At 35.6% G+C, this 21,497-nt stretch overlaps 3 protein-coding genes across 4 annotated transcripts; 1 reads left to right on the plus strand and 2 right to left on the minus strand.

The window, feature by feature from the left end:
- Nucleotides 1-1,071, minus strand: LOC132637681 (uncharacterized). Its single transcript, XM_060354735.1, has one exon. The coding sequence runs from the start codon at nucleotides 1,069-1,071 to the stop codon at nucleotides 1-3; it is 1,071 nt and encodes a 356-aa protein (XP_060210718.1).
- A 5,031-nt stretch (nucleotides 1,072-6,102) lies between these two features.
- On the minus strand, nucleotides 6,103-21,457 carry LOC132636242 (cytochrome b561 and DOMON domain-containing protein At3g25290-like). The gene is made up of 4 exons (XM_060352992.1): nucleotides 21,123-21,457; nucleotides 20,332-20,690; nucleotides 8,306-8,560; nucleotides 6,103-7,205 (listed from the first exon to the last, which is right to left on the minus strand). The coding sequence occupies exons 1-4, from the start codon at nucleotides 21,442-21,444 to the stop codon at nucleotides 6,927-6,929; spliced, it is 1,215 nt and encodes a 404-aa protein (XP_060208975.1). The 5' UTR covers nucleotides 21,445-21,457; the 3' UTR covers nucleotides 6,103-6,926.
- On the plus strand, nucleotides 9,736-19,611 carry LOC132636245 (uncharacterized). 2 transcript variants are annotated; one of them, XM_060352993.1, is made up of 8 exons: nucleotides 9,736-9,930; nucleotides 10,075-10,134; nucleotides 15,531-16,033; nucleotides 16,130-16,371; nucleotides 16,479-16,691; nucleotides 16,776-17,040; nucleotides 17,498-17,851; nucleotides 19,444-19,611. In XM_060352993.1, exons 3-5 carry the CDS (start codon nucleotides 15,553-15,555, stop codon nucleotides 16,650-16,652), a joined length of 897 nt encoding a protein of 298 aa, XP_060208976.1. In that variant the 5' UTR covers nucleotides 9,736-9,930; nucleotides 10,075-10,134; nucleotides 15,531-15,552; the 3' UTR covers nucleotides 16,653-16,691; nucleotides 16,776-17,040; nucleotides 17,498-17,851; nucleotides 19,444-19,611. The 2 variants fall into 2 exon arrangements, with proteins under 2 accessions (XP_060208976.1, XP_060208977.1); XM_060352994.1 differs by lacking the exons at nucleotides 9,736-9,930; nucleotides 10,075-10,134 and having other exon boundaries at nucleotides 15,322-16,033.
- Nucleotides 21,458-21,497: the final 40 nt, after the last annotated feature.

Below are 21,497 nucleotides of genomic sequence, written 5' to 3' on the forward strand. Positions count from 1 at the left end.
CTAAATGGCCACAGCTTCAGCAACTAGATTAGTTGTCTCAGTTAATATCCTTGCCATAGCATATATAAACTCTGCTGAACTATCTCTAATACAAAAGGCTGCTGAACTTGGTCCTGGATTCCCTTTAGAAGCACCATTAGTGTTGCATTTGAAGCATCCTCTATCTGGAAATGTCCACTTAACCTGTTTATATATTAATGGCAGCCTGTAGTTCTCTAGTAATTCAACTATCCTAGGCCACCATTTAGGCATGTTCTGCAGCCAAGGATATCTCTTCTTTGCTAGCATATATATGTTCCTGTTGACCTCATGTATGACCTTGTTCTGAGAAACAGCCCCTCCATGCCTTCTAGTGTTCCTGCTCTTCCAAATTTGCCATAAAACCAATGCAGGAATTGCTTGATATAGAGGCTTCAATCTTGCAGTAGTTTGAAAGTTCCACCAACACAAGATTGTCTGCTTAACCTGTAGGAAAGGGCCCAAGACACCTGCTCCAATTGAGAAATAATGCCATATTATAGTTGCAAAAGGACCTGTAATGAAAATATGATCCATGGTTTCCTGCTGATTCTGAGAACACCAACACCTTGAGACTATGCTGATTCTCATTCTCATCAACACTTCATCTATAGGTAAATTCCAATACCAAACTCTCCATAGGAAAAATGAGATTTTGTATGGCAAGCCTTTAATCCATAATTTGTCACAAACAGTTGATATCTGCTTTCTATTTCTCAACTCCTCCCATGCACTTTTAACTGTAAACTTACCAGAACTTGTGAACATCCACCATGTCTTATCTATCTCATTTGTTCTCATAAAATGTGCCAGTTCCATTCTAACATGATTAACAATATCTACTGGTAACACCTCTTGTAGCTTTGCATAGTTCCATTGATTTTCACTCATCAACTCTTCAAGCTCATCTCCTAAACCTTCATTCTGATAATGATTAGGTATCAGATCATGCAAAGCACCTATCTTAGACCAATTATCAAACCAAATTGAAGAAGATTCATTCTTGGGTTCCCACCAAATACCATGTTCCATTTCATCTCTAGCTTGCAGCATCACTTCCAAGTCTGAGATCCCCCTTTCCACTGAACCACAGTTGGCCTAAACCTTTTACAATATTTGTTCCACATGAAATTGGACCACAGTGTACTGCTTGTTCTGAATCTCCACCAACGTTTAGCAAACAAAGCTTTAGATATATCATGTAAAGATCTGAAGCCTAATCCTCCCTCATTCTTAGGATAACATACATTTTCCCATGCTGACCGGTGCTTACTTCTTCCTTTTTCCTTAGTTTGCCAAAAGAATCTATTAAATAACTTGTGCAGATCCTTAATGACACATTTTGGAGGCACCATAGCAGACATTAGATAAATGGGGATGCTTTGTAAAACACTTGATATCAAAACAGCTTTCCCTCCAAATGACAGTACTTTACCTCTCCAAGCCTGCAACTTGTCCTTCACTTTCTTCATCATATCTTTATAGAACAACTTCTGCCTTCTAGCATGAAAGATAGGACATCCCAAATAAGTAAATGGGAAGTCACTTTTGTTGAAGCCTGTTATTTGTTGTACCTCCTGATTCAGCTCATTAGCCACCTTCTTATGCATATAAAAAAAGCTCTTGTCTGCATTAATTTTTTGTCCAGATTCTTTTTCATAATCATGCAAAATGGACATAATCATCTCCAAGGATGTTTTATCAGCAGATGCAAATATGATAGTATCATCTGCATAAGACAGATGATTCAACTTTGCACTCCACTTTGGCATATCATGTCCTCTAAAACTGTCTATTTCAAATAATGAATTAAGAGCCATAGACAATACCTCAGCAGCTAGAATAAAAAGAGCAGGAGATAGAAGATCTTCCTATTTGACCCCTCTTGTAGAATGGAAAAAACTAAAAGATTGTCCATTAATGAGAATGCAATACCAGTTATTATCAATCAATCTCCATACCATGTCTACATACTCTTCTGCAAATCCCATATTTCTGAGAACTTGAACAAGGAACCTCCAAGAAAGTCTATCGTAAGCCTTTGCCATATCTAGCTTAATGATGACATTAGCAGGTTTCGCTCTCTTTCTGATATCAACCACCACTTCTTGAGTAAGCAACACATTTTCAATGATATTTCTACCCTTCACAAATCCAGACTGATTTGGAGATATTAGAGATGGCAGAATCATCTCTAGCTTATCATGTAATAGTCTAGAAATAATCTTGTTTATGAAATTGCTGAGGCTGATTGGCTTCAGGTCTGAGAAACTGTTGATAATTCTTTCTTAGGCTAGAGGACCAGATTCGCATGAGTTACTGACTTTGGTAGAGCTTGTCCCTCATAAAAGCTACTGCTCACATTATACACATCAGCACCAACTATATTCCAACACCTTTGATAAAAAAAGAAAAACTCCAGAACAGCCATCTGGTCCACAAGCACTATCAGGTGATAATGCAAAAACAACATTTTTCACCTCTTCAAGAGTTGGTTTAGCACACAAGAAGTTGTTTTGTTCCTCTGAGATTCTCTCAGGAATGTGATCCAATAAATTTGAATCAACTCCACCACTTTCCTGAGAAAATTGATTTTGATAAAATGAAATAGCTTCAGTAGCAATATCATCCAAATTGTCCACCCATTCACCATCTACATTTTGTATTCTTGTAAGCAACAACCTCTTTCTTCTTCCTTTTACAAGACTATGAAAATATCTAGTATTCCTGTCTCCATCTGAGTTCCATTGGATGCCTACTTTTTGTCTCCAAAACTCTTCCTCAAAATGCAGATACCTTTTGAATTCAGCCTGTGCCCTTTGCAACAGCATTCTATTCTCTTCTGATGGTTCTTCCTCAAATAGTTGCTCCTTGATCTTCACAATATCTTCTCTGATTGTCAGTTGTTTGAACAAGTCTCCAAATGTTTCTTTACTCCACCTAAACAAAGCAGCCTTTAAACTCTTAATTTTTTACTTAAATGTAATGAATAGATCTCCTATAAACTCAGTTCTCCAATGCTGATCCACTGCATCCATGAAAGACTCATGATCCAACTAGAACTTCAAAAATCTAAAATGCTTCTGAAACTGCTGAGCCTGCTCTCCTGCTGACAGCAAGAGTGGAGCATGGTCTGAACCTGTTCTTGACAAATGCTCCATACTCAAGTTAGTAAACCAGTCCTGATACTGCTGATTAACTATAATCCTATCCAATCTTTTGAATATGCAATCTGGACCAGTTTTTCCATTCCACCAAGTAAAAGGATCCCTCTAAACTCTACTTCAATTAATTCACAAGAGTTTACACAAAAAGCAAAGTCTTCATATTCTGATGGATAAACAGGTTAACCACCTATTTTTTTCTTCTTCATTCAAAATAACATTAAAATCCCCACCAATCATCCATGGTAAATTCATAGAGCTTGCTAAGGAGCATATACTATCCCCACAACTCTAATCTAGCATCAGAATCACACTTTGCATAAACCATTGTGGAGATTAGTTGCTTACCACTTTCCTGAAATAGAAGCTTAATAGTCACTTGTTGTTCAGTGTCCATTAATGCTTCCACATCAATTCCATCGACAACAAAATACCAAATCTTGTTATTACAATTATGTTTAGCATATTGCATACCCAATCTCCTCTTATATCTATCAATTTCCCTTGATTGTTGAAAAGGCTCCAATAAAGCTATGAGGACAAACTTATGATGTTTGTGCAGCATTTGAACTCTATGAAAAGCCTTCTGAGTATTAACTGATCTAATATTCCAAAAGAAGGACTTTATCATTGGAAATTAGATTTGTTACTAACATTTCTCTTTGGACGAATCCTAGTTAATTGCACCTCCCCATCACCTTTGGATCCTGTTTGAGTCTTTTTACCTTGGATCTTAGCAGATCCAATTTCACCACCATCTTGGTCTTCTTGCTCTTCTTAGACTTGTTGACGTCTTTATGAATCAAATCAGCAACTTTAGATATTTCATTCTTGTGCTGCAATATATCCTCTTCTTCCATCTTGTTGAGGTTTGTATTCTTGCCTGATTGATTTTTCAATAGCTTTTTTTCATTAATTTTATCCATACTACTAAGATCATGAGACACTAAAGCATGCAATTCTTTAGTGGGAAATACTTTTTTAGTCACATGCATCATTTGAATATTTTCCTTCATCACCAGCGTTTCAGTAACCTCCTTCAAAACTTTTCCTTCTGTGTCAGGTGGGTAACTACCTTGAGAAAAGGCTTTCTCAATTTGGCTTCCCTGATATTTCTCTGCTGCATCATGTATATTATCAATGCTCTTCTTCTTTGCATAAGCTATTTCTTCATCTCTGGCATAGTCTACAATATGATCTTCAGGAGTAATATTTTCCAGTCCTATGATATCCTTTCCTTCATTGACAACATGCACTTCTGTATTGCATTCATCAATTACCACTAGCTCATTACCCATTTCTTCACTCTCTTTCTCTTGATATAGGACTAGATCTAGTCCTGAAGGTTCCATAACATCATATGTTGGCACCTGATCCTCCTAGAAAATTAGTAGCATGTCATCTGATACTTCTTTTGGTATTAGCAGTTGACTAATACTGTCACCTGCTTCCTTTGTGATCTCAACCTCATCATCCTGACACCCCAAATGAGCAATATCTTCAACTTCTTGAAGATCCTTTCCAATCTCCTCCTCACTTTCCCCTGAGAGAATTTTAGTTGCCTCCTCCTCTACCACTGCAATTATATCAATTTAAGAGCTTTCATTAGCCCATCTACTTTTCTTCTGTTCAACATTACCAGTTGGTGATCTTTCAGAGATGCTTACCACCTGATTAAAGTCCTTTTCCGCCCAATCCCTAGTGCTTAACTTAGGAGTTTGTACTACCTGATCCACACCACTTTTCTGAATATCATTTTCCACATTGGCATTAAACACTTCTGTTGCATTATTCACTTTGCTGGATTCTTCCTCCTCATTAATTGTTGATAGGACATCAAACTTGTTAGTGTTGATCACTATATCTTGATTTTTTGTCATGGTACCCTCATCACTATTATGATTACTATCCTCAGCCTTGTTTTCCTTTCTAGTTGAATCTACATAATTCTTTGATCCAGGATAAGTCACCACCTTGCCACTAGATAACACCTTGGGAAGATACTGTTGAATAGGTTTTTGCCATCCTCTATAACCTCTTCTATTCTCGTTCTTTCTATTTCTTTGTTCTTTTCTAGGCTCTTCCACCCTCTCCTTATCATCACCTTGAACCTGAACGTGATCAGCAACTTTATTCCCTTGATCAACAGTCTTATCATCTATATCTGGATGAAGGACTCGGCAGTCATCATTAGAGTGACCTTGTAACATACATTCAGTACAGTACTTAGAGAGATGATCATATCGAATCTTCACTCTAAGACTACGAATCTCCTTAGCATCTTCATCTTCTATATCCATCATCACAAACTTAGGAAAATCTGCCAATAAATCCACTTGCACTTTAACCCTAGCACAGTTTGGTCTAGTTTTGTTAACAGTGGCAAGATCCAATTGTAATGGCTTTCCAACAGCAGAAGCTAGAGAGAATAATGATTCTTTCACAAAAAAAGTTGGAAGAATATCAGGGAACGAGATCCGTGCCATAGCAGTCGTGGTTTCCTCATCAATCTTAAAGTTTGAATCATATATTAAAGGTCTCATCTGATAGGAAAATCCATCCTTCGACTTGAGCCAAAAAGCACTTTTGGATGAAATAGTAATGAAGTCTTCCATCCTAGTACATCGTATTAAAACGTGCCTGTTTTTGAAAAAACCAACCTAACACTTTCCTTTAACACCACATTGAGTTGGAATGATGTTCTTCAACTCTTCCAACTCAGGCCAACCGTATGAGAATTTTCCAACTATTGCATATTGTAGATTCTCTATCACTTCCATTCTAGCAACTTCACTTGATGTCCATTTTACGTAAGGAATCCCATCTACGTATGTAATCATCTTCAAGGGAATGGGATCACACTCATGCATGGAAACAACATCTGGATCTATCAAAGTATTAGCATATGAAGTGGTAGGGATAGTAGGAAGTGGGTGAGTAGGGTTGTTAGCGGGGAGTGTCATTGATGGTAGAGGTGGGAAGTTTGATGATAATGCGATATCCAAAGGCTGGCCAACCGCCGTTGACGGCTGGCCAGTAGGTGGTGCCACCATGTGACTACGTTAGGGTTAGGGTTTGCATGGGAGAGGAGAGAGAAGAGAGCGTCCTAATTATTGGTTTTTTTTTTTTTTTTTGGTTGGTATCCCCTATACCAATCTAAAGCTACGATGAGAGTCATTTTGGGAGATTTTGGATTATGACACTACTCTTCAGATAATTATTTTTTGGATAAGCTTTTAGTCCAAAAAATAATTACATCACCTGCAGAATATATAGATAGAAGACTTTGCCAAGAAAATATGCATTCTACCACACCAAAAGATGTAAAAAAAAAAAAAAAAAGGCTCCAAACAGAAACTTACAATAGGACAAAACAGAATAGAATCGAGCCAAAACAGAAGGAAACGAGTAAATGGTCCAACACACAGTGGCGGAGCCAAGAATTAAACAAAGGGATTCAAAAAAAGTATTCTTACATTAAAAGGATTCAACAACTTTTATAAATGGAAAAAATATTATTTTTAACCTATTTATATAGTAGTATAATATTCCAACGAAGGGTGTTCAATTGAACGCCCTTGCACCCCTCTACCTCCGACCCTGCAAACACGTACTATACCATAAACGGCAGCAACTGCCTTGTTGCTTCTGTATTGGTGTCTCTTAGTTGTTTTTAGGTGTATCGCTAGGCTGAACTTTGCCATCTTCTCTTGAAGATTTTCTTGAATTTGCTTCCGTGTTTGGTTAGTTCTTTTCACATAGAATCCCAAGATCAAACTTTACACGCAAAAATCTGTACCAAGATACAATTTCAAAGACTAGAAAGATGAAAGCCAGGCAACCAGCTATTCCGAAATAAATAGGTAGCAAGTGCGGATCATCCGGCTGCATTATGCTTATCCCTTTATATATGTTGATACTACTCACAACGAGTAATGAATATCCAACAACATGATGGAACATGTTCCTATACGTACGAAATTCGGCACGAACGCCCGGTTTAAATGATATGAAAACCAGCATCTGTGTGTGGCAAACCAAATGATCAGAGACCTTTATTTGTCAATATGAGCTAAAAAGATATCAATAATTTAACTCGTTAGGATCATCAGTAGATAATTTATTCTACTACTTGCAACTCTTTTTATTGGTTCAAGTTGACATTAATAATTTTTGTGCAGATTTAGAGGGTTTCTGCAATCACAATGTATAAATTTTTACACCTTCAGGTTAATAGTGGCCAGCAGCAATACATAATTCTAATTTGACAACTTACAAAATCATAGATCATCTGTTATGACCGGTTAAAATACACTAACAATACATAATTTTCCACACTATTAATATATACTCCCTTCCTTCACTTTTGTTTGTCCACAATGGACTTTACACTTCTTTTAAGAAAATGATAAATGAAGTGCATATTTTATTATAATTATACCCATGACTATTAGCATGTCAAAAAAATCTTGGAAAATGATTTGGAGAATTTAGTAGTTCTAATGTTAAGGGTAAGCAGAAAAATAATTGTTTTTGTCTTGATATGCTAAAGTGGATAAATAAAACTGAAAATCTGATTTTGGTATAGTTGACAACCGAAAGTGAACCGTGAGAGTATTGTTTAAATATCCACACAAATATATGTTAGTATACTTTTGAGAGCATAAAATGTTGTGAAACCAATTGATAGATAATGTTGTGTTGTGTTAAAGAGTAAATATGCTTGTGAAGTACCAGACGGACCAAAAACACTCATCTAATTGGTTGTTTCAAGCGTAATATACGCTCCCTCCGTTCATTTTTATTTGTTCACTTTTAATTTTGCATGACTCTTTATAATTAATAAATGAAGTATATATTTTATCATAATACCCATATTAATTGGTGTCTCAATAGATTTGAAAAATGATTTGAAGATTAATGAGTAATTAATGTAAGGGTAAAACAAGAAACAAAAAAGTTTGTCTTTCTCTTCATATGCGAATGTGGACAAGTAAAAATGAAAATATATTTTTACTATAGTGGACAAGTAAAAGTGAATGGAGGGAGTACATGCTAAGTATGAGAAGGACCGAAGTTACACGTTACCAATAATTGAGGGATCTCAATAGAGAGACTCTTACTTGTAGGGTTGCAAAAGTGAAAATGAAGATGCCAAAAGTTCCATGTGTGGAAAAGGAGTAATATTTGGATGTTCTACCAAGCCATATTCCAACAGCCCAGCCAGTTGAACCCACAATGTATCCAACACTTTGGCATATAATATGATATTTTTCCCAACTCGGACAACGTAATGGAAACTCTTTGAAATTCCTTGCTATGATCACACCAATAGGTAGCAATGTACCCCACCCAATAATATTTAATATCCCATGAACCTGCACATAATATTCTCAATTCATCATTATGCAACAAAAATACCACAACATGCGGGTTCTTTATGTTGATGTTAGTATATTTGTCTGTACAGAAACACGTGCCGTTTATACCAATAATAAGAAATAGAGTATTAGTTTTTTTTATTCTATTTTTTTCATCTGGTACCCTCATTAGAACCCGACTATATGGCGCTGCGTAAGGCCCATTTCTAGGAAAAGCACTCCCTACCAAGGATTTTTCCATATCGTCGAACGTACCCCTGGCTAAGAAAAGACCAGCCCCATCCGCTGCACCACATCCTTTGGTGGTATATGAAATATTAGATGCTTGTTCTATTATTCACCTTTTTTACTTTAAAACGAACGAAAATTCTGATTTACTTTTATCCATTTATCTCATTTTATGCGTATTTTAATAGTTGGAATTTCTAAATTTTACTTCCTTTATTTCATTTTATATAAACTTATTTGACTAGACACAGAGTTTTTTTTTTTTTTAAAAGGCTTTTGAATTTGAGGATTTTAAACAAGCTATGACATTTCTCAGTTTATAAAATCATGACGGTAAATGAGGTCTAAAGTTAAATTGTTTCTAAGAATAAAAAGATAGTATTGTTTTGCTGGAATTGATTAAAAAGAAAGAGGGTTACATAATCAGATTCTACGAGAACCTTTTTATTTTTGTTCTTTTTTCTTCTTCGTGCAAATACTTCGTTGACCAATATAACAAAATTGTTTTCAAACCCACAAAAAAACACACAAAACAGACTTTTCGCTTAGTGTAGTTTGAAGAATTTTTTGATAAAGATAAATAAAATAGTGGGTGCGCATTCTACATATACCGCGGCTAATTATATTGGGAAACTTATATGTACAGTTCAACCAAACTTATTTATCAATATAGTTGAAACTTATAAACACTACAAAAAAATGCTTAAATTGCGGCGGTCTAATAGTGGGGGTCAGCTACAACCCCCGCAAATTTCATTAAATAGCGGGGGTTTACATGTCCGTCACAAATAAAAGAAACTAGCGGGGGTTTGGAACCTCCACCATCTGGGAAAAAAATAGCGCGAACTTTTCCCTCACTTTTTTTTTGGCTTGGCTCTTTTTTCTCTTAAACAAAAGTAAAAAAAAACCCTCACTTCTTTTCTCAAAACCCTATGTGTCTCAAACCTCCCTCTCTCACTACTTTTTATTCCACAGGGATTGAAGGCATTGCTCTCTCAGAATACTCCTCTTTCCTCGTTTCTTCTTATAAAAATTTGACAAGTGAAGGTTTAAAAGTGTGCTGATTAAATAGAAGGTTGAAAGTGCAGAATTAAGTTGTGATTCATCATGAGCATAAGCTGAAGTTTTTGATCTCAAAGGTAAATTTTTGCTCAAAATTATCAATATTCTCAACATTCTACAAACAAAAGGGCACGCAACTTTTAGCTCAAATTTCTCAAAATTGATTTTTTTGTGTGAATTTTTCTAATGAGTCCCTCACTTCTTTTCCACATAATTTGTAGATCTTTTCCTTGAAGAGCCCAGTTCTTTAGCAAGGAAAGAATTTCTTCCTCAATCAACAGGTATCTCTTCAATTATTTCTACAAATGGGTCTTTCATCTTTCCCATTTTTGGGTTTATGTAATCTGCAATTATTTTTACAAATGGGTCCCCTTGAACGTGTTTGATTATTTGTGTCAATGAGTTGAATTTTCATACTACAGTATTAATGTGTTGATTTTGAAATGTAAGTTTAATTATTTCAAGAAAAAAACCAGTTTTTTGGGTTATTTATGTTAGAATGAGTTAAAATTTTATTAGTGTGATGATTTTGAAATGTAAGTTGTTTTTGCTTCATGTCTGAATGACTTTTGGTAAATGGTTGTGGTTCGTCCTTCTTGATATCTTTTTCAGTATATATTTCTTGCTCTTTAGTGTAATTCAAAAAGTAAATTTAGTTTTTAAACTGCAATTAATCCATATGAAAATGCGATTAGTTAATGAATATGATGATGAAATTAGGGTTAATGAATATGATGATGAAATTAGTGACGATTAGGAAATAGGATGATGGTTTTGATAGAGTTGCTAAGAGGAGTGGGAGAAATACAGAGGTTGAAAACTACAGAGGTGTGAAGAAACGTGACACCGAGTATGGCAAGGACTTCGCTGAGATTGCAGAAACGTGTGTCACCTTGAATGTGTTTGATTGTTTGTATCAATGAATGAAATCTCTAGTACAGGATTAGTGTGATGACTTTGCAATGTTAGTTGGTAATCTTCATAAAATGATTGAAAGTTCTACCATAATAAGAAACAATCCAGATTTGCTTTTATGTTTGATGTTTTTACCATGTATTCAGCGGTTACATTCTGAAGCTTGGTGCACAATTATTATTAACAGCGGTTACACCATGTTTTTGCAATCATTTGTCGTATGAAATGTTAGTCACAAATTTGAGTTTGGCTCAACTATGAGCATACACATCACTGCCATTTCCTGAAGCGGAGTTCATAAAAAATTTATAAGGAAGCTAGAAGATACCATTTGGATAAAGATATATACATTAAATTCTATACTCTCTTGCTTTCATCTAACAAAACTAAAAGCGGTTTGATGATGTTAGTCGTTTGTTGAAATAGTTTTAGTTGTAAGTCGAATATTGTGTTTAGCGGTTTGATGATGTTGGTTAGCATTTACACATTAGGAGAATAAGATAGATTAAAATAGGTAGAATAATTGCAAGTATTTATTTAATTTGCTGATTTGTCTCAAATCTGTCAGTACTTCGTGAAAACCTCAGTAATTTTTTCTTAAGGTGTTTGGTTATGTATGTTCTCTGTTAGAATTCACTATTTTTTCATTTTCTATTATGTTCACTTATGCTAATAGGCAACTCATTTTCTTTCTCATGAATTCTTATAGGTGATATTGTTGCACACTAATCTAATATTTTTAATGGATAAATCTTGGATTGGAATGCCAAGGAACACACCAGAGTATGTGATTGGTTTGAATCAATTTCTGAATTTTGCATTTAACAATGCAGCTATAGGAGATAAAATAAAATGTCCATGTCCTAAATGTGGTTCTAGGAAGTGGCAGACCAGAAAAATAGTGTTTAATCATTTGATTGACAAGCCGTTCCCAAAAAACTATGTCAATTGGTTTATGCACGGGGAAATGAATGTATTGCATAATTCCAGAAATAGAGAGGTCACTCAAGATGTACCACCCACTGAAAATCCTGTAGAATTATTGATTAATGAAGCATTTGGGGGCTTAAGGCATGAGGGTATTGATGTAGGTCCGTCACAAGTGGTGGGAGAAGAAGAAATGTTACATGATATGCCTGCTTCAAATAACAAAGATTTGTTTGAGTTGCTTGGAGATGGACGTCAAGAATTGTATGAAGGGTCTAAGTACTCAAAGTTGGAATTTTTATTAAAGCTTTATCACATAAAGTGTTTGTCTGGGTTAAGTGACAAGGGAATGACTATGATACTAGATCTACTCAAAGATGCATTTAAATTTGCAAAGATTCCTAATTCTTTTTTTGAGGCCAAGAAAACCATCAAGAAGTTGTGTCTTGATTATATCAAGATAGATGCTTGTCCAAATGATTGCATGTTGTACTGGGAAGATGATGTTAATGCAGAAACATGCAAGTATTGTCACACTTCTAGATGGAAGCCCGAGAATGAGAGCAATAAAGATCATGCACCTACTACAAGTAAGAAACAAAAGAAGAAAAGAAAAAAGCCTGCAAAAATTTTGCGCTACTTTCCATTAAAACCAAGATTACAAAGATTATTCATGTGCTCTAAGATTGCTAAGCATATGAGCTGGCATGCGGAGGATAGTAACAAAGATGGAACCATAAGACATCCTAGAGATGGTGAGGCATGGAAGAGGTTTAATACAACTTTTCCTGAATTTGCTTCTGATCCTCGAAATGTTCGATTAGGTCTAGCTAGTGATGGTTTCAATCCTTTTGGGACAATGAGTACTAATTATAGCATTTGGCCTGTGGTTTTGGTTCCATATAACCTTCCTCCTTGGTTGTGTATGAAACAACCAAATTTCATCCTCTCAATGATCATTCCAAGTCCACGTACGGCAGGGAATAACATAGATGTATACCTACAACCCCTTATTAAGGAGTTGAATGAGTTATGGAGGGAAGATGTAGACACTTTTGATTCATCAAAGGATGAAATGTTTAGAATGCGAGCAGCTCTTATGTGGACAGTCAGTGATTTTCTTGGACTTGATATCTTATCTGGTTGGAACACACATACTGGTCTTGCGTGCCCCTCTTGTAATTTTGACGCAGAACCTTGTCGACTTCGTCATAGTAGAAAGTGGTGTTTTATTGGCCATCGTCGGTTTTTGGGAAGAAATCATAAATTTAGACTGATGAGGCATCGTTTTGATGGGAATGTCGAAGAGAGGACCCCTCCGAAGAAGCTATCAGGGTCAGACATCTTGCAACAAGTGAAAGATATCAGTGTCACAATTGGAAGACAAGCAGAATTGAGTGGTAAAAGGAAACGAAATGGGAAAGGGAGTGTTGGAGAAGGTGCAACTCAACAATGGAGAAAAAAAAGCATATTCTTCGATCTTCCATATTGGGAGTTTAACTCGTTGCGCCATAATTTAGATGTTATGCATATTGAAAAAAATGTGTTTGACAATATTATATACTCTTTGCTAAATGATAAAGAAAAATCAAAGGATCATGTTAAGGCTCGAAGAGATCTACAAGATATGGGTATAAGGCATGATCTTTGGCCGGATGAGAATGATGAATGTAGGCTTGGTGCATTTATAATTCCAAAGGAAAAGAAAGTGACCTTCCTCAAGACTTTAAAGAATATCTCTGTGCCAGATGGTTATTCAAGTAATATATCTCGTTGTGTTTATTTGGATCAGAAAAGGATCTTTGGACTAAAAAGTCATGATTGTCACATCCTTATGGAACAATTGTTACCTATAGCAATTCGCAATGTGCTTCCAAACCAGGTTGTTGCCACTTTGGTAGAGCTTTCCTCCTTTTTTAGGCATCTTTGTTTGAAAATCTTAACCCTCGCAGACCTTGAAAAGCTGCAAAATCGAATTGTGGAAACTTTGTGCCATCTAGAGATGTTGTTCCCTCCATCATTTTTACTGTAATGGTTCATCTAACTATTCATCTAGTGGATGAAGTAATACAAGGTGGCTCGGTGCATTATCGATGGATGTATTTTGTTGAAAGGTAAAATATTTCTTATTCAAAATATTTTAATCGACCTTGTAATAGTATTTCAATGTAAATGCTTCTTCTAACACCTTATTATTTTGGTTATATATTGTTAGGTCATTTAAAGTCCCTTGTAGGGAACAGATCACAACCAGAAGGTTCCATAGCTGAAGGCTACATAGTTGAAGAAGCTCTAACTTTTTGTTCTCGTTATTTTGAGGGAATTGAGTCAAGGTTAAATCGACCTAAACGTGTAAATGATGAACCAAATTGTAATGAGGCTTCTGAAAAGTCATCTATGTTCCCCCAACAAGGTAAACCTGTTGGAGGCTCCACAACAGAACCATTGACTCTTTTGGAGAAAACACAAGCTCATCGATATGTGTTACTTAATTGCGCAACAGTGAAGCCATTTGTTGAGTAAGAAATTTAAATTGATTAGATTTATAAGAAACATTTAGAATAATTGGATTTAAATTGATTCATATAACACCTTTGTAGTGAATTTAGACATCACATCAGAAGAAGTAGAGGCCGAAAACTTTCACCAACAGAGGTAGAGAGGAGAGTTAGTAAAGAGTTCCCTGATTGGTTTCCTAAGAGAGTAAGTGAATATTATTAGAATGTTTCCTGATTGGTTTCATAAGCTTTCTTGTATCAATTTATATTTCTAACAAAAATGTGTTGTCTATTTAGATAATGAATCCGGATATAGCAGACACTATCTCCGATGATATGAAGTTCTTAGCACAAGGTCCGGCACAAGATGCAAGAAGATTCAGTGCTTATAACATTAATGGATTCAAATTTCGGACTTTGTCTAGAGAACAAGGATTAAAAACTCAAAATAGCGAAGTCTTTCTTGTCTCTGACACTTCTTGTGTTGCATCTAGTGCAGATAGGTATGCAAGACAAGCAGACCTGCCATATTACGGGAGGTTGGAAGATATTATTGAGCTTAATTACTATGGCCGATTCAGGGTTGTTCTCTTCAAATGTCAGTGGGCTGACACTACTCGAAACAGAGGGTTCAAATCAGATGTTTGGAAGTTTAATTGTGTCAACTTCTCTAAATTGATTCACACTGGTGATCGTGAGGATGACGATCCATATATTGAAGCATCACAAGCAAATATGGTTTATTATGTTGATGATGAAACTGATAAAGGATGGAGTGTGGCAGTACATCTAAAGCCAAGAGATTTGTTTGACATGGGAGAGGTTGATGAAGAGGAAATATACGAGAATGAACCATATCGACAACAAGAATTTGGACAATTTTTTGATGTTGATTACGAGAATATCCAAATTGCAATAGAGGAGCATATGACTGAATAGATATATCATTACTTTTTTAGTTCCCTTCGTCACCTTTTTTTCCCGCTTGATTAGGAAAGTTTCGTTAGTGTTTTTTCTAGAACATACTATCTTTTGGTTAATAAAGTTATCTTTATTCTTTATGGAATTTTTGAGTTGCTTGTTACTTGGGTTCTGCACAGGATTTAGAAAGTGTTTGACCAGCTGTTATATTGTGGATCTTACTATGTTCAAACATTTCTTTGAAAGTTCACTTTTTAACCATATTGGTTTCTTATTTTGATCTAGCTCAATTGCTATGGTGCACCTTTTTGATATAATTCTTGATCTTTCTCATTTATTACTATTTTCGGGAGCTATATTCAATCTTGACGTTTTGCTGTGGATTTGCTTACTAACTTCATTGCTTCCTGCTGTAGGATTCCTTATTGAATTGTAGATATGCCAAGGTTCAAGCGTTTGCAGAAGAAGCAAAATTCAGTTCAGTCAGTATCTCAACCAGTTGCTGAATCAGGACCTTCTTTTCTTCAATCAACGTCATGCTTGCCAACGCATCGGACCATGTCAGTTCGGGCAACAACACATCTGGCCCCATCATTTCAGCCTACATCGCAGGCGACTCCAACACCTCAGTCGGTATCACAACCGTCTCGATCAGTTCACTCAATATCCCATCCCGCTCCGATGGATCAGGCAGCACCACAGCCGGCTTCAGCAGTTCACCCAGCATCACAGCCATCTCAATCAGTTCACTCGACATCAAATTTGGCTTCGACAGATCAGGACTCACCACAACCAGCTCTGTCAGTTCACTCGACATCACATTTGGCTTCGACAGATCAGGACTCACCACAGCCAGCTCCAACAGTTCAGGCCGCATCCAAAAAACGTTCTAGGTCGCATTGGATTGTAGACGCAATAGGTAAATACTTTTGACTATCAATACATATTCAACAGTCCCTTCTAAGTTGTTGTTCATCTCTTTCATGGCTTCAACTGATCTGTGTTCTTATTATAGATTCAGAAGAAAATATCAGGAAACTTAGAGTGAAAGTTAATGAAGTGATCAATTTAACGTGTGAAGAACGTATTGTGGTTGATTTTGATTACTTGGATGAACCATTTGGAGATGGGCGCGGCCTTCTTTCACGCTTTTGTGGAATTTTGGCGTGTGACTGCTCTTTATTTCCAATCAACTTTGAGAAATGGTTAAGTTTACCTATTTCATACTTCAACCGCGTCTTCGATCAAATTATAAAGGTATAAGCTCTATATTATTACAACTATATCACTGTTTCTTTTTTGGTGAGAAGCACAACTATATCAAATTATAAAGGTATAAGCTAACCAATGTTTTATTCTTGAAGCCCAAGTTCTTCTTTAGGACAACCGAGTCAGTTGCAATGGGACATATCTATAAATCTATTGGAAAGAAGTGGGCTGCAAATAAAAATAACTTGTGGAGGACACATGAAGACCTGCTTAAAAGTAAAACTGAGATGATTGAAAGTGTGCCGGATGGGATTCCACGTGATCAATAGATTTCTTTTGTTGATTACCAATATAAAGATTCAACAAAGGTACTTATGTAACTACTTATACTACTCTTTCTAATTATATAATTATTTGTTTTTATAATTGAGTTTCAAGTATATTTTTATAAGGCAATGCGTTTAAGAAATGCTGAAAATCGAAAGAAACAGACTATACCACACACAGGCGGCTCCAAAGCGAATGCTACGAGAAGGGCTGAAATGGTGAGTAAATTAACTTACTATGTAATTATTTTTATGTAGTAAATAATTCTTATTTGATTTTTATCTACAGATGGCTCAGACTGGAGAAAGGCCTGGACGAGCACAAATATACCTTGCTACTCATAAAAATCAAGATGGAGTATATGTTAATGAAGCAGCAAAAGAAATATGCGTAAGTTTCTGTGCATTCTCAGCTTACCTCAACAAACAAATCATGAGGATTAGGAAGTAGGGCAGATAACTGAAGCGAGCTAATACTGATTTTTGTACTGAAAAACTGATCGGTTGTCATCTGATTGAAGTTTTTTGTTCAAGGTCTATAAGCATAAGCTATAGATATGAATATTAATAAACTGGAGTAGTATTCATATAGCAATATGATCTGATTCCATGCTCTCTGTTTCATTGTTTGAAGTTATTTTTTTCAAATTTGTCCTTAGAATTCCATATCTTTGCTTTGTATCCTAAGTCCAAGTAATCAAGTTAAAGTTTTTCCATCTTATGGGATAAAAATTAATGAGCTCACATATTCTCCTTCATATTTAAAAGCCATGTCTCTTAAGTTCTGTCTTCTTTAATTTCAGGCATTCCTATTGGTTTATGTGTGACAACGAGTTTTGTATGTGTAGGAAAAAATTGAGTTAGCTTTAAGCCAAAGCACCATAGACGAGTCTCAAATTTCGCGAAATGATGCCGTCGGCAAGGTGCTAGGAGAAGAGCACTCTGGGAGGGTGAGGTGCTTGGGATTAGGACCTGTCCCCAGTAAAGTTTTTAAACACGCAAGACCTCGTTTCAGTGGTATAAGTGCTTCAATCAGTGAAGGTTCATGTTCGTCCCAATGTCAACAGAACCATAAGCAAACGATGAATGCTCAGGAAAAAATGATGAATGCTTTCAAGGCATATATGATAATGAAAGAAGGGACGATACCAGAACAATTTGCGGGGTTTTTTGCTTCTTCTTCGGCGGTTTCTCCTACAACAGTAAGTAAAGTTCTTCATTTCTTTTTCATTTAATTGGTCTGAATTTTTTTGGATTTGATTTCTCTTTCAAAAATGACGAGACTGCTGTTGCTGTTGCTGTTACTGTATGTTTGTTTATTTTGTGTCCGGAAAAACAGTATCGGCATTCAGATGATCCAATTGTAATATGATGGTCCTTTCCTATCCACTGTTGGGATGTATGATTCAACTGTGTACAATCCTTTCTCAATGCCTGCTTAAGGAAATCAAGTTTTTAGTGATTAAAAAAAAAGAAGGGATACTTCTCTTTGTGTCAATGAAGTCTGGTTTGTTGTGTAATAAATTGAAGCTGCATAAGAAACAACCAAACAGAGAGTAAAATTTTAGAATTTCGGTAATTTAGTATTCGGTACGGTATTCAGGTGTAAAATTTCAGAAATATGGTATTCAGTTTCGGGTTCGGTACGAGATATTAATACCGTTTGGTATTTACCGAATACCAAATTATTTATTTAATAAAGGTCCATCCCTAATTGTAAAGCAAAATACTTAAGCATCTTGAGACGAAACCAAGGCTCACAAGCTTTGACACCCAAATGGATTAAAAGAACACCTGAGCAAGTGGTGCAGTATTTAGAAGATGATAGAAATGGTCATTTGTATGGGAAACATGTAGTTGCTGCTATTAAGAGAGTAAGGAGTCTTTAAGGTAAAGCTGAAAGGTCATATGCTATGAGAGAAGTGATCGGGAGTTTTGTTACTAAGCTTAGTTTTAGAGAAATGTGTGTTGTGCTTAAAGAACAGAGGGGTTGGAGACAAGTTAGAGATTTTTTTGCTTGGATGAAATTACAGGTGAGTTTGTTATTGGTGCTTTAAACTTTTACATTAAGCTAGATAAACCCCAGTTACATCATACTTGATATTGGTGTTATGATTGGATAACAGTGTGAAAATTTTCAGTATATCTGATGGTAGTTTTGAATTTTGAGAGGCTTGTGCAGCTTTCATGTGCTATATCTGTTGTTAATTTGTCTCCTTTTAACACGATTGCATTTTTCAATATATTATATGATGGAATTTGAATGTTTAAGGTGTTAATTTGACTGCTATCATTTTTGCTTGTGCTCGTGGTCTGATTGATTAATGCTCAGATGGTGCATATGCTTGGCCATTATGTCTCGTTAACCCCTTATTAATGTGCTTGTTCTCTTTTACTTAGTCTCTTACAGTGATCTAGTAAGTGTTTTTCACTGGATTAGTTCAAGCCCAGATTCTCCTCTCGTTTCGGTTCTTCATAAGGTGTTTCATTTGGAAAAGAATCAGAATGCTGTTGATGATTATCATGGAACCTTTCTTGTATTGCTGCTAGCTATCTGCTTCTTACATTAGTGGAGCTGAGATCTTTGAAGTTATTTGTCTAGTACCTGTGCTTGAATGAATGAGCTTGTATATTATGCTATATGCTTGAATATTTTAAAGTTTGTAGCTTTATTCTCTACTATGTTTTATTTTCTACTGTATGAGCAGTTGGATTTCCAAATCAAACTTGAATAAAAAGTTGTGGTGTTATCAGGATAGTAGCTAACTCTATTTCTATGTTTTTCATTATGCAGCCAAGTGATGCGGCTAGTGGATCCCTTTCGCCCATGGATGCAAGAAGATCATTCGGTGATAGTAATCCTAGTGACAACCGTTGATTTCATTGTATTGTTTGGTAGGAACGGATGTTAGAACGCTGGAGTGAATGTATTGTGTTTAAATTTAGTTTTTGAGTGATCTGATAATGCTACATAAATTTTTAGTTTAAAAAACTAATGGTACTTTATGATAACATTTGTGATTTTACGATATGTTATCGATATCTCTTAAAGTTTTAACGTTTTTTTGCTTTGATTATGATTTCCAGCTTAATTAGTGATTTTGTGATCGATAATATATAAATTAAAAAATTCAATGAATTTCTGGGGGATATGAGACTGCCAGGACCTTTAAATGTAAGCTAATTTAAAAAAATATATATATATGTATTGCGGAGGTTCTAAACCGCCGCAATCTGTAATTGAGAATTATTTTTTAAAAGATTAAATTTTAAAATTACGGGGGTCAACTGTCGTAAAATAACCGCCGCAAATTAGTTCTGGCGGTCAGCAAAAAACCGCCGCTAATTGATTGCGACAGCTATTATTGTGGGGGTTTTAGCAACTGCCGCAACAACACATTGCGGGGGCTTTAAACCGCCGCAAACCTTAAAAATAAACCCCGCAATTTAAGCGTTTTTTTGTAGTGAAAATTTATACACTGAATATGTATACTAGATGTATAGGTATGTCTATTATACTACGTATCTTATATGTGTACTATATGTATACATTTTGTCATATTTTGTAAAATAGATCATAAAAAGGCATTGAGATGTAATTTTTCCTATTGTTATATATGCATATGGAGTTAGCAAAATAAATTATTTATCCATATTCAAAAGTAGTAGAAGCCTGACTTACTTTTCTTATTCGAGAAGATGCATGAACTCTATTGCCTCGACCTTTGCCAATCCTCAAGTTAATTGTCTCAGTGCTATCATAATTCCTTAGTTCTTTAGGATGCATCTTTGGTTCCTTTCCTTCTGCCACATCAACTCCAACTTGCCACACATGATTTAATCTCGACACATCATATTTCAGTGGAAGAACAATAGTTGCTTGTATGACATAATACTGAAGATGTTCAATGTAACTGAAATTGAAACTGGAATTGCTTATGATCAAGTCAATGGCAGAAGGCAAGAGTTGACAACCTATCTTGGTAAACCTTGTGATGTTGTATTTATCCCAAAGTAATTCCCCATTCATGTTCTTGATACCTACGAGCAGATGTGGCAAAATTAGCCAATTATAACATAACCTGCCCAATTCGTTCAAGTTTGGGTTAGTTATTGATCTGCCTATTTAATAGATCGGCTCATTTCAACCTATCAAAAATTGAGTTGATATGTAGCCAAAGCACGAGAAATTTTGTTAGAATATTTACAAAAAGATTTTTTTTTTCATTTGATATGTTATATACAGTATAATAGTTAAAACAAAATAGTTTAATTAGGTATTAAAAAATTATAAAAGAACAAACCAAACAATTAAAATTAGTAAGAATTGGGCAGGTTGGGTTATGACCCGCTTTATAGCCCATTTCAGCCCAAATAATTTTTGGGCGGGTCAATAACAGCCAATTTATTAACTCAGCCATTTTAACCCTCCCAAATTCAGCCTAACCTAACCTGCTGATTCGACAACCCTACCTATGAGAGCTTGTGTCCCAACCATTCTAGCTTCTGAACCAGGGTTCAAACCCCAGGCTAGCCACCCCGTTTTTTCCTTTAACTTAGCTCCCACCATTACGTCAAGTCTTCGAGACTTTTCGCGTAGATCCATCGCTATTTCGACTGCATTGCTTTCTTTATATCGCTTGCAAAATGTTATAGTTAGATTTCTCTGGTTCGCTTCTGACAAGAATCCTTCAGTGCAATGATGAGCATGAATATTTGTAAATGAAAATACTGATAAAAACAAGAGAACAACTCCAAATATGAAAGAGCAAGATGGTGGTGACATTTCTATCATATTGTTTAGCTTATTTTTGTGTGTATACCTACTTGTAAGTATATATAATTATA

This window comes from Lycium barbarum, chromosome 4 (genome assembly GCF_019175385.1).
Source record: "Lycium barbarum isolate Lr01 chromosome 4, ASM1917538v2, whole genome shotgun sequence".
Lineage (NCBI taxonomy): Eukaryota > Viridiplantae > Streptophyta > Magnoliopsida > Solanales > Solanaceae > Lycium > Lycium barbarum.

Bases quoted from the DNA above. Each gene is read 5' to 3' on its own strand.
- LOC132637681 (XM_060354735.1), bottom strand. From the start codon at position 1,071: ATGCTGCAAGCTAGAGATGAAATGGAACATGGTATTTGGTGGGAACCC.
- LOC132636245 (XM_060352993.1), top strand. From the start codon at position 15,553: ATGCCAAGGTTCAAGCGTTTGCAGAAGAAGCAAAATTCAGTTCAGTCA. The intron at 16,034-16,129 runs GTAAATACTTTT...TTCTTATTATAG, and splicing joins TTGGATTGTAGACGCAATAG to ATTCAGAAGAAAATATCAGG. The intron at 16,372-16,478 runs GTATAAGCTCTA...TTATTCTTGAAG, and splicing joins TCTTCGATCAAATTATAAAG to CCCAAGTTCTTCTTTAGGAC.
- LOC132636242 (XM_060352992.1), bottom strand. From the start codon at position 21,444: ATGATAGAAATGTCACCACCATCTTGCTCTTTCATATTTGGAGTTGTT. The intron at 20,691-21,122 runs GTAGGGTTGTCG...ATCTGCTCGTAG, and splicing joins TGGGACACAAGCTCTCATAG to GTATCAAGAACATGAATGGG. The intron at 8,561-20,331 runs GTAAGTCAGGCT...TATTATGTGCAG, and splicing joins CATCTTCTCGAATAAGAAAA to GTTCATGGGATATTAAATAT.